The following is a 13,382-nucleotide window of genomic DNA, read 5'->3' on the forward strand; positions in this document are numbered from 1 at the left end:
TCTCCTGGAACAAAATACACATATACAGGATGAAAGAGTGAAGTTTCGAGTAGAAGTGGTTGTGTTGAGGCAATGTAAATGCGCCTGACTTCTGGAGGAAGGAAGAGGGCTATGAGCTTCTCATCTTGGTGTTATTCTGTTAGGCCCTAAAATTAACGAAGCCTGATGACCACTGTTAAAAAAGGAAACACTGGTCAACTATTTTTTTTTAATGTTTGCATTTCAATGTCTTATGTGTTATGTCAACCTTTTAGGAGTCCTGTATTCTTTTGTCAGAAGTGACTAAAGCAGCCCTGGGAATGTGTGAAAATACACAGAAAACCGAAGGGCAATTTTACTAGTAGTCAATAAAGGGAAAATGGGGGGAAAAAGACTAAATGGGCAACCTGAAAAAATTAGTTATCATTTAAAATATAAGTTTAAGCAAACTATGCACGGTTTTAACTTGGTCTACAGAAAAGGATATTTTAGGTTGTAATCAGACATTCCTACACATAAAACTGTGAAGGCTTGATACAACTTCTCTTACCATTCCCTCCAGAATTTCCTGATTGTTAATTTTTTCCATTACACATAATGTCTTCACTAACTATTACAATATAATCTTCCCTTACTGAATACCTGTATCATTTGTATTTTAACCGTTTCTTCTTAAGATGACTAGAATCTAACACTGAACCACCTAAATGAAATGAATAAGGTTACACACAAAAAAATTAAAAATTCTATATCAAAAGACAGGACTCACGAAGAAATGAGGAAGAAACAATCTAATTCATTAAGATTATCCTTCCGTCAAAATGAAGAGAAAATGGTTTATGCCCGTATGTTAACTCCAGGGTGAGTGATTAGGAAAATGGCAACATTTTAAATAGCAAGGGAACCAAGATAAAATACTTAAAAGTGAATAGATCCAAATACATTAATATTTTAAAAATTAACTTATTTTTCAAAACAAGAAGAAGCTTTAGATCTAGTTGATTTATTGTTACATTGAAGATATATAATGGGTCATAGTTTAAAGACTACTCAACCAGCATCTTTAGTGGCTGGGAGAACATATGACTTAATTAAATTATCATCTTTCTAAAATTGAAGTTCCTTCTTCTACCCAAGAACAGATACTTCGAACACTTATGACTCACGACTCCTTATGCTGAATAGAGTCCTTAATAATACACATTGCAAAGACTGTTAAACTGCTAAAACTTCAAAGAAATATCCAAAAGGTCGTTTGGGTTTTATTTTGTGTTGTGGGGGCAGGGGCATGCTCTTTAGTTGCTGTTTTTTTTTTTTTTAAAAAAAAAGTGTGCTTAATTTAGTTGACTATACTTTGAAGTAGTTATAGAAAAAATAATTTTACTGGAATTATATCATCATAATTTTTCAGAGTGACAGATTATGTAAATATAAGCACATCTGTCATACTTCTAAGTGGAAGAAACTCCCCTAGCAAGTCGTAAGTTAGATACCATAAGACTATAGCCACCCTCAAGTTATTATCTCTAAGACAAATAACAGATTGCACGATGTTTTACTGTGTGCCAAGAACTTTTCCAGTTAACATTTTCACTTGAAAAAATAGATCACATACTTGTAAAATCATACCCAGCATTGACTTCATAAGGCATGTGGCTTTAGAGTGCTTTTTACAATTATTAATTCTATTAGTCAACTAGCAGGAGGCTAATGCAATTGTCTTAGAAGACGCTCGGAAGACACAGAAGACATTTTGAGAGCTGATCTGTACATCTGCAAAACAAAGCAAAAAAAAAAAATTTTCCTTCCTAAATGATGTAAACACATTTTCATGTATCACACCTAAAATATATTAATATGCCAGCATCATAGGCTGCCTGAAAGATATAAAAGCATGAGCAGATCTTGAGCAAGATCCTCTCCCTCCCCTGGGTTTTAATAAAGCAACAAGAGAAGGAGGAACATCATATAAAAGGTTATAGGACATAAGTCATCTTCATAACAGACTGTGATGTTGGTGAAATTATTTAACCTCTAAAACCCCGTCAACCCTAATAACCATAATACTTACCTACAATGGGGTGGGGGTAAAAGATCTTAATTTGTAAACACCAGCAAACACTTTTAAAGGGAAAATCTTAAAGCAATTAAAATACCTAATCACAACAATGAACGCAGTCATTAGTTTTGGCAACTCTATTTTAATCTTTATCACCCTACTACATAGCAGTATCCTTGATGCAGTACCCTACCCCCAGAAAAGTTAAAATGCCCATTAGAGTAAGTCCACTATGAATTGCCATTTTAGATAATGGGCTAAAAGTGAAGTTGAAAAAGAGGAGGTAAAGAATTTAAAGGAGAACTGCAAAGCTCAAAATTGCTATTTTAAGTCCTCTATTTAATTGTGAGATTAAAAATTGACCTCTGGGGCTAAGTAGTAGGGAGCAGGCCTACATTTACATTATTCTCCACCTGAACAGCCCATATAATGAGAATGTATATTATGTGCCAAGATATTTAGGCAGGTTAAAAATATATGTAGCTTTCCAAAAACACTCTTTGTATTAATTTTCATTGCTGAGATATAAGACATTCCATCTGTAAAAATTACAAATTTCTACTTTTAATTAACCATATTTCCTTCTAAATAAAACAAATCTAAATGCTTTCTTAGAAAATGTGTTTACTTTTATAAAAATAGGAGTGCATTATTTCTGTTACCATATAATTTAGACAGACTTATGGTGTAGAAATAATCAGCATTAGAGCTTAAAAATAATTCTGATAACTAGTTTATCGCACTATTTAAAATGTTTAAATACATAAGAAAAAAAATCTTCTCCCATAGAAGACTGACTGATGTTCTCAAGAGGGCACCTTCACACCCAAAGGGATTTGAGTTTTCTATCATTACCTAGATACTGTAAATTAACCACTAGTGATTTAGTTATATTACATATATTACATATAAATATATACATGCCTACATTTATTGATATATTCTTACTCCAACTAACCTTGCAATAGATAATCAAATAAATTATTCAACTAAAGAAATCAACTATCACAGTAATTTAAAAACAGATCTTAGATCACACATCAGCTCAATGCAGATGAACTAAAATTTATTTCCATTAGATGAGAAACTCTTTGAAGGTAAGAGGTGTAAATTTTCCAAATTCTATATTCTTTGTAGTATCTTGACCCTAAGCAAAGTAAAGAATTAAAACCTGAGTAAAAATGGTATGGAAATTGCATATCCAGTCTCTACACCTGATTTAAATCACCTGCTCATGTGATGAAGGGCAAGTCCTTTTGCTTCTCTGAGTCTCTCTTTTTGCCTGTACAATAAGGGAATTTGAATAAATTATTTCTAAAACTCCCCCACCTCTGTGACTCTACACTGGTTCCGGTTAATGGCACTTCAGTTTTACCTTTAAAAAGTTTGCCCAATTGCACTGAGAGACTATAGAGGAGTAAACCACCAACTACTAAGGGTGGTCTAAATACCACTGAAGCCTATCTTTGCCTCAGTTTCTCACTTCCCCCAATATTCATTCATTCAGTAAATATATCCAACCTCAGTTATATGCCAAACACACTAAGCAAGATGACTTTAATTTTATTAATTGTCATTAATTTAAGAGAGATATGTTTAAAAAGAAAATGACTATAAGGAACTCCTATTCTCAAGGAAAACTGACACTTTTGAGTATCTCTCCAAATATAATTTCATATACATATATGTGTGTGCATATATATGTACACACACACACACATTACATTCTGAACAAGACTCTGAAAAAGCAGGAGGGCAAGATCCTGTAATTGGACCTCAGTTTCAAATCTTGTTGCATATAATTTTTAATTATAAGTATCAGTTCTTATTTTCATAACATATAATGCCAGATGACATGTTTCTTTTGTTTTTCCAGCTTATAAAACTTCTCAACTGTTTAAAACCAAAGCTTAACACAAAAAGAAAAGTCATCATGGTCTTTGCCTTAATAAATATGTTTTCTTCCATGCTTGCTTGTATCACCAGCATAAGAGTACTGAGTTATTAATTACACATTTCATGTAGCTTTTATTTAAAAAAAAAAAAACATAAAAGAAAGAAAAAAATGTTTCTTTTGATCAAAAGGCCCCACAAAGAATTTAAAGAATTAAGCAAGTGATAGCAAAATAAAAGGAGGGTCAAATCTTGGGCCTAGAGCAAACTAGATAGCTTCCATATGAACAACATATACAGTTCAGTTTTGAAAGAACATATGTGTTTGCTCATTGGTTTAGGGAAAAAAAAAAAAAACACTTGAATCCTGTCTACTCCATATATACAGATCAAAATCAGATTGCTTAAGTGAACTATAAAATGCAAGAGAACATTGTTTATCCAATTCACAAACCCAAGAATCACTGAAGAAGTTTAGATGTTTTCTGTTTCTTCAAATTCCAGGGCAATACTTCAATGGTAGATCGCTTTTTTTGTAAACTGCTTCAAACTTCGTAAACTCAATGTCAGATCCTGTTCTTTCCCATCCATTTCTATTTAATTTGCTCTCTCTGAATTGACTGTTCCCAAATTTTTTTTAAGTATTTTTGAACTTCTTAAATCTTGTTGAGTTTTAAATGTCATCACCTTCAAACAACTTCTACCAAATAAATCTCTTATTAATTCACATCAAACTAATCCAAAATGATCACTTCTATTAGCATACGCTTCAGAGCACAAAAGCCCATTAACAGTCATCTGGACACTAGAACTAACCAAAAGCCCTCTGAGATAAAATGCACACTATTTAGATATCCTATTTCAAAGGTTTTGATGCTAGCCCAAACACATTTTATTAGGCTTTTATTTCATCTTGCTATGTTCTCTAGATTTTAAATATCTCATTTCAAATGCACTTGTCTAAGTAAAAAGAGATAGTGTGGTAAGTTAAGTAATAATGTTCTATTTGCCTAAATGAATCTTTCTATATCCAAATACATGTTAGAGAAAAAAATTCATTAACCATTGTACTTTTATAAGAAAATTACAAAACTATTTTTTCAAAGACTTTAGGCTATAGTCACAATGACACTGTAGGATATATCTGAAAAAAAAAAAAAGAATGCACCTATTTCACTAACTAGGGAAACTAAAATAGAGCAAGAATACATCATGGAGTCTCAAATGGCAAGGGGAATTGATTATTTTTCCTTTCATAACTGGTGAGAGGCAAACGTATTGAAATCCCTGATTTGAATAAGATCACAATTTCACTGTGCAAATTGAGAAATGTTACCATTTGTTTCCCTGAAGAAAAGTAGTTTTTCCTTTTGTTTTCCTCTCAAACACACACACACACACATACACACACACATATACAATTAAAATATCTGCAATGACAACTGTTGATTCACACAGGCCAATCTGACTTTACATTTGCACACAAGTCAGTTTCAACTTCATCCCTACTTCTCTGTTAAACTTAGAATATTTCAACTGGTCTCTGGGCAAAGAGCCAAGCACAGCACTTAAGTTCAAAAAGAGTAGCTCATCGAAGAGTATAAATGTTTCTATTTATCTTGATGGTTATGATGTGAATTGACATTTTATTGTATGTAAATTAGATTTTCACTCATAACAAAAATAATGAGTGCTGTGCTTTGTAGGAATGCCTTTGACTATGTTCCCAGCAATTGGTGAAAACTATCACTGAATAGTAAAGGTAGTTTAATTTTTTAATGTATTAATGTTGCTTTTCTCTGTTTTCCAATCTGTTAATCAATAGAAAAGAAAATCTCAATTATTAACTCAATCCACCAATATATCTAACAGCTTTCTTAGTTCTCCCTTAAGAAATCTGTGTCAATCATTGCAAATCCATTTGGTAAACTGACACACATATACAGTGTAGTGAATCTAATAGACACTTACCATAAAGATAACATACTGCAATTAGAATGCTCGTTGTCTTCACAGCACCAGTAAGCCAAGTATATTCAGCAAAGTATATTCAGTATTTAATACTACTACTAGTAGTATTAAAAGTGCCAAATCTAATATAAGATTAAAAATGATGTTGTGAAGACATACTGAGAATTTACACCTGTAATGTACTCTGTATGCGTGCATATGCATGTGTGTGTATCTCTAAAATGAAGGGAAGTAAGTTTGTGCCTCCATATGCAATAGTTCTTCCTCATGAAACTAGGAAATAACTCACAAAGCACTATGTTCACCCCTACTGTACCACAGGGAGCAGCTTAAATGGCCTGCACCCATCTGAGGACCAACGGACTAAGGACAACCATAGACGTATCCAACAGATAACACAAACATTACAATGAACCAGCTAATCCATTCAGGCAACAAAAAGGATTTAGAAATTTGGTACAAAATACAAAATTTGGTTTAGATACCACCCTATTTAGTGCCAAATACTTATTTTAACCTAATTAGCATCACTTTTCACTCTGACAAAAACAAATTACAAACACACACACACACACACACACACACAGAGGAGTCATTTTCTCTCTTTTATTAAGTACGGAGAAATTTTCCAAAGAAAACTAATCTTAAAATATATATATATATACACACACACACACACACACACACACACACACACACACACTTGGAAGCAACTTCTCATGGTAAGATTAAATCACTTTTTCTTGACTTCTAGGATATGAAAAGCTTTATGTATGGGTGAAAAAAGTAAACATAGAATCCTTTCATAATTTGGAGTTGGATAAGTAACAGGCTTAGAAAGCTTCAACTATAAGAACATTTTTGAAGAAACATTATGGTATTTCAGAACATTCTGCCATGCTCACCACAAGTTTAGCTAAGCTCTGCCTGGGATTTTAATATGGTAACTGTTTAAGCATAGACGACAAGAAACCCAAGACTTATCTCTACACTCTTCCCATAATATTAGCTTCAAAAAAAGAAAATGAAAGGAGATTCCTTGGTCAAATTAAGTTTAATGGAAACTGTATAATACATATCCCTCCCAGAGATCCACAATGTACATAAGCGATTACAGCTCTAAGAAGTCCTAGGGATTGCAGAGGGTGACATCTGCTCAATTTGGACTGAAATTTCCCAATCTCATTTGACTTTATGTCACATAGTGCCATTTAGCCAACAAAACTAATGTTCTGCTAAACACAGTGGGAAAGGCACTCTAAGACAGTAATGTTCAAGGAAGAAATTCAACCAAGATTTTAAAGCATGCATAGTTAAGGAAAAAAGAAAAAAACAGTATTCCTTCATTAATTTGGCAAAAAGACTAAGATGTTTTGTTATGACGTGGGCTATTCTGAAGAATTTGTTTTTGTCTTTTTGGTTTTTTTCCTCGAGAAGAGCTATCTATATTCAAAGAAGATCAAGGTATATCATGATTAAAGATTTAGAATCAGAATTTTTTTGAAAGAATGTGTATGAAGAGCATTACAGATAGAACATTGGATTGTAAAAAGGGAATGGATAAAACATCTATGTACAATAAAATCCCAGGTGTCAAAATTATACATTCATAAACATATGTGGATATAAACTCAATGTTGTCTTTGAGCTAAATCGATTATACAGATATCACTGCATAAAGAAGCTCTACTTTTACAACTGTTGTTGCCAATGCTGTCCAGCTACTGTGATCAATTTAAAACCCTGTATGCTAAATTTGTCATTATTTTATAATAACTTAAATTTTATCTGATTAAAATTGAGTCCGGAACCAAGATACGGCAAAGGCTTTTAATTAAATATGGAACGTAGAAAGACCCAGGATTGCACTGAGGCATCTTCAGTTCATATAGTTACAATCGGTAGTTCTCAAATGCTTGCAGATAACTCAGATCTAACCCACATGCTCCTCCCTGGTTATTAATAAGAAAGGTTATTAATCCTTTCTTCCCCACTCCACTTAGTCTGTGTCCCCAGATCCACCTGTCCTAACAATGAAGGACAGAAAACCAATGCCTGGGGTCACAATCGGTAAACACATGTCTAGTACAGACCCTATCTCACCCTTGAAAATCCCAAGCAGATCCCATAGCTTTATGGGCTTTTGAATTTTGTTTTATCATTATTGCATTATCTTACCCCCAAAGATTAAAACAAAAGATCAGAAAGAAGAAATAAAATAAAAAATAAGTTAGGCAGATGTCAAAGTAAATCTGAAACAGGTGATTAATCTTAAATTAATTGTAAACACAAAGCCAGATAGACTGGTGAGATTCAAGCCTGAGAGGATGACCACGAGTTCCTTCTGGATCCATCCCACACAGCCTCTATTTTACACATTCACATATGAGAGGAAGAATCGTGACGTGATATACATGAGTAGTACTACAGAATTCAGGCAGAAATTAGCTCACTTGTTAAGTATTTTGTATAGACAATCTAGTCAATCTTCACTTTCAAATTCAATATAAACTTAAGAATCTATCTAAGCATACACAGACACACACACAGACCTTTAGAAAAGATTTTCACCATCTGCACCCCAATTAGTAATTTCTCCATCAATCTTGTGGTGGACACCTGTCATAACAGACTAATGGAATACACACACACACACACACACACACACACATACACATATATAATTCCAGATTCAGGTATTTTACAAATAATTATTTCAGAGTTTAATTGGATGTTGAAAGAAACCAAAAGTCAGAGGTAGACTTTTTTAAGGCCTATGATCTTCAATGTTGATACATATTCTAACCTGAATTTTTAGCTAATAACAAAAATATTTCGTGTTCTTATTATACGAGCCAGGAACTGTGCCAAGAGTGCATTATCTCATTTGATTTTAATTTGGATGAACCATTCTTTAAGTGCTATTATCATTCACAGTTTACAGATAATGCAGCTAAGACATGGAGAAGTTAAGTCACTTGCCTAGACACAGACCTAGCACATGAACAAGCTGAGTCTGAAGGAATCTAAAGACCACTGCATTTCCCAATGCATTTCTCATAAACACTTTAACAACAGTTAACCAACGCAAAAAGTGATAACATTTTAAGAAACTTACAAGAGAACACAATCTACAAGATGCCATGTTACAAAGGCTGCTATCAGACATATTTGTCTGCCTCTATAGTTATGTCAAGTAAATGAATATACAATCTTCCCAATATTCTCACGACTACCAGATTATCCTAACTTTTGAATCTGCCTCATAATGCCTAACACATCACCAACATTACCAAACTGCATGTCTCTAAAAAGGATTCACTTCTACAAAGCCCTCTACAATTTTCATAAGCAAAACTTAGTCTTCTCCACCGTCACGTGGCACCTTATGCATATCTTCTCTTGAGGTACTTGCCACTTTACACGAAATTATGTGTTTATGTTTTAGGCTACTGGTCTAGACTGTGAAACCCTTCAAACCAGAAAATATATTATGAGTTATATTATTATTGTTAATTCAAAATAATAGATATCCAGTCATCTATGGGATAGTAACCAAAATATAGATATATAATAATTATATATATATACATAGCTACATCTCATCAGTGATCGCAAGCTTTTTCCAGGGGCAGCACACCTGAGGCTCATTTCCATCATTAGCACTGGCAGACTCTGATGGTGACTATTGCAGAGGAATAAAGTATAAGGGATTATTGGCACAAGGGACATGCAAGTTTTTAAAAAGCCAAGTGATACTATTATGCCCTTCCTCACAGTGACAGGCCTATGACACAGTAGGCACTTATTCTTATTGGATGGATGGATAGATGGATGTTGACACACTTGAAAATTTCTACATATTGCTTTTGTCTTCAAGGAAAGTCTGAATCTCTTGATATTAAATAGGCTCAGGAAACTAACAGCTAGAAAAAATGCTACAGTTGTCTCAACAACATAATAACTAACCAAATCAAGACATCCAGGGAATCAAGGCATTAATTTTCTCCTTATTTAGGCTGAAAAAAGAATCAGATATCATAGCTCTAGATCCATAGGCACAGATCAAGCAATGCACAAGTCATGAGAAATAAGAACTATTGAATTTACTTTTTTAATGGTAAATCACAACCATGTTGGTTTGATTTGGATTCCATAAATGTTTGTATAACTTTACACATCAAAAATATCTGTAGACTGATTACACAGAGGAAAGTTCATTAAAAATTGGCACAGTCTCTATATAGTGATAATTCTATAATAAGGGTATAGTAATCAGTAAAATGAATTTGTATGTTTATATATTTGGATGATTATGTATCTTTTATACATGAACATCATATGGTATGTAATAGGTTTATTAAATATATAATGTTTACTACAAATATATGCATTTGTATATATATGTTTTATTTACAAATTTTCATTCTGTATTCTGCAACATTCCAAAATTCAAAATATACTGTACAAGTAGCATAATACATAAAAAATAAATAGTTTATCTTTTAAGAGAACAGCCTGGAACATAAAAAGAATACAGAAAAGCCTCAAACATCTGGATTAGACTCCAAGAAACTTAAAACATTCATAAGGACACAAAACCAGAAGTTTAATTTTAAAATGCGTGTACACACACACACACACACACAGACACACACCCCAATTCTCACAGTATTACTTTCTGAATTTCTCAAACTGGAAACAACCTAAATCTGTAACAGCAGTAGAATAGAGTTTTTAAAGTTGTGGTATATGACTATAAAATACAATACCTGTTCATACAACAGAATATTATGCTACAATATAAATGAACAAACTATATACAACATGAATGAATTTTACAAACATGATGCTGATTGTGACACGCCAGACACAAACCAATGTATGCTTTCAATGTATACAAACACGCGCAAAGTTCAAAAACAAGTAGAACTATCTAATGTGTTTAGCAGTCAGGAGAGCGACTGAGGAAGAGAGATCAGGAGGAGCACAAAGGGCTTCTAGAGTACTGGCAACATTGTATTTCTTGACATGAGCGATAGTTACACAGGTATATTTGTTTTGTAATAATTCATTGAGCTACAGACTTAAGATCTGTGCACTTTTCAGCTAGAGTTTAAGAGTGTGTGTGAGATTTTTCAGTGAAACAGCAGTTGTTCTGCAGAGAGCATGGAGTAATACATTGAGAAGAAACCTTTGAGCTGCAATATTTTGATGAGCAAATCAAGCAATCCAATGGAGTGGAATGGGTCATTGACGCCTCAGGCTGAATTACAGGGGAGAAAGGGCCAGGATGTGCTCTAGCAGGCAAACAGGTGGTAAAAGAAGGAAGAGAAGAGAAATTGAAGAGAAAATAAAGTGTTCTGAACAAATGGGATTTCAAAGGGTGAGGAGTTTGAAAAGAGAGATGAAGGGCAAAAACAAGAGCAGAAAGCAACAGACACCCTAACAGGGGTGAAGATAATCAGAGACAGGGAAACAGAAGAGAGAATAAGAACTCTGTATGTGATTCTGCCAGTGGTGGTGGTGGTGGAAAGGCAAGCACAGACACACATCTGTAGATATTAAATGTTCCATGAGGATGCACTATCTTGATTATATGACAAAGACAAGCTACGTAAAGGTGGAAGAGAGCTAACATTTCTCGAGTACTTATTATGTACCAGCCATTTGCTTACTGGCTCACGTAATTTCCCCAGTTGGTTTTCACCAAAAGCCTGCTAGTTATTTAGTAGTCCTATTTGACAAATGAGGAAACTGGAACTGAAAGGGGGTTAAGTTGTAACTGCTTACCCAAGAAGACATGAGGGAACAGATGAAAGAGAGCAAATAAAACAATACTGTGTTTTTTTCAGAGAATTCATGTATCTAAAATTCTAAATATTTTTATAAGGCTGAATAAATGTTGTATTTAAATGAAGTGTGTGCTAGATTCTACCTTCATCTAAGGTGGTTGCTGTAAATCTATGTAATACCAGTAGACCGAGGTATCCCATCTCACTAACAGAATAATGATGAGTGGTTTCTTATTTTGCATAAAAAAGATAAGTTAATAGGTAAAATGCCATCAGTTTTAAACTTTATACCTGGTTAATATTTTCTTGAGACTTTGGCTTCTAGTGTCAAAAGGCTTCTAATGTGTACTAGTAACTAACCAAAAAAAAAAAAAAAAAAAAGGCAGCACACAAATGTGTTAACAAGAAAACTGGAAAATCTTATTCCTTAAAAAACTGTTTCATGTGGCATTTAGTCTTTGTTTTGTAGGTACACACTGATATAATACAATCACATTTTATTGTACATAATTTACCCCATCTTTGTATGATATGATAATTTAACACTATTCTATGGAGTTTCTCAGACAGAACCACAAAGTCCAAGACTACAGTCACCTAAACAAGCTTGAGAACTTTGGGTTTAAGCAAAGTAAGAATTAGTTGACTGATCCCCAATCTACAAATGCTTTACATGTTCTAGAAGTCAAAGCATGATTAATGCTTTACATGCTTTACTGCTCTCTACAGGAAATAAGCCTACACATGGATAGAAAAGGATGTTTGTGAAAGAAGCAACATATTACCCAGGAAAAAGCAGCACTCTATAGCATTATTTAAAATTAATCACGTCCATTAATCCTTTTAAATTTTTGCAAAACAGCATTTCATAGTAACAGTTTTACCGGATTATTTCAAAAGCAAATTATTACAGATTTCACCTAAACAGTACTGGTATCTGGTGGTATTACCACCATCTTTATACCTGCTAATGACACCATGTTTACTGAGCCTGCAAACCAGGGTGCTATTCAGGGTGCTATTCAGAAAATACAATACTATTATTTAACTGTTACTTAAATGACTTATCATATCATGTTAAATAACAATACTGTTATTTAAATGACTTAACATATCATGAGAATACCAAACAGTACTTTTAATCTTGTTGTAACATTAAGAATGCCCTGTTTTAACATAAAAATAGAACAAGTTATATTAAGTGTGAGACATTATGGCAGTCATTAAGAAAGACAATTGCAGCCTACTAAGTGTTTACCATCTTCCTAGGTTAAAAAAAAAAAATAAAAGATGAAAAGAAAAGAAAAAAGGAAAGAAAAGACAGGTGGTTGTAGGTCCCAAAATATCCTGCCCTGGTTTACTGAAATAAAAGTGGAATTCTCCTTCATGAAGTATCACCAATGTAGTCCAAATGAGCTAAAATAATAGATGGATCCTGGCAGGTAATACATGTAGTCCAGGGTATGAACAGTGAAAAAAACACATGAAATACTTCGGAGAGTGCTAACCAGTTAAAAGATAGCACTGTTCAAGAATATTTTCTGACAGCCAGAATATTGCTTGAGAGATGACTGCTATAGTCTTTAATGCAATAAGTTAGAATAAAGTTAGTGATGTCAAAAGTTCTATACTTTATTCATCTGGGTATCTATCACTTCCCTTTCTCGAAAACTCTGCAAATAATT

General features: G+C 33.4%; 1 protein-coding gene across 4 annotated transcripts in view; it reads right to left on the bottom strand.

The window, feature by feature from the left end:
- Positions 1 to 13,382, bottom strand: part of TRPS1 (transcriptional repressor GATA binding 1) — a 258,490-nt gene that overhangs the window by 211,443 nt on the left and 33,665 nt on the right. The window contains exon 2 of one of the 4 annotated variants that reach the window (XM_015145903.3): positions 1,609 to 1,752. The exons of 2 other annotated variants lie outside the window; for them this stretch is intronic. In XM_015145903.3, the coding sequence (XP_015001389.3) occupies positions 1,609 to 1,624 (16 nt within the window). In that variant the 5' untranslated portion in view covers positions 1,625 to 1,752. Of the gene's footprint in view, positions 1 to 1,594; positions 1,753 to 13,382 lie in introns of all 4 variants that reach the window. One more of the 4 variants, XM_015145902.3, reaches the window with a different exon arrangement.

This window comes from Macaca mulatta, chromosome 8 (assembly GCF_049350105.2).
Source record: "Macaca mulatta isolate MMU2019108-1 chromosome 8, T2T-MMU8v2.0, whole genome shotgun sequence".
Lineage (NCBI taxonomy): Eukaryota > Metazoa > Chordata > Mammalia > Primates > Cercopithecidae > Macaca > Macaca mulatta.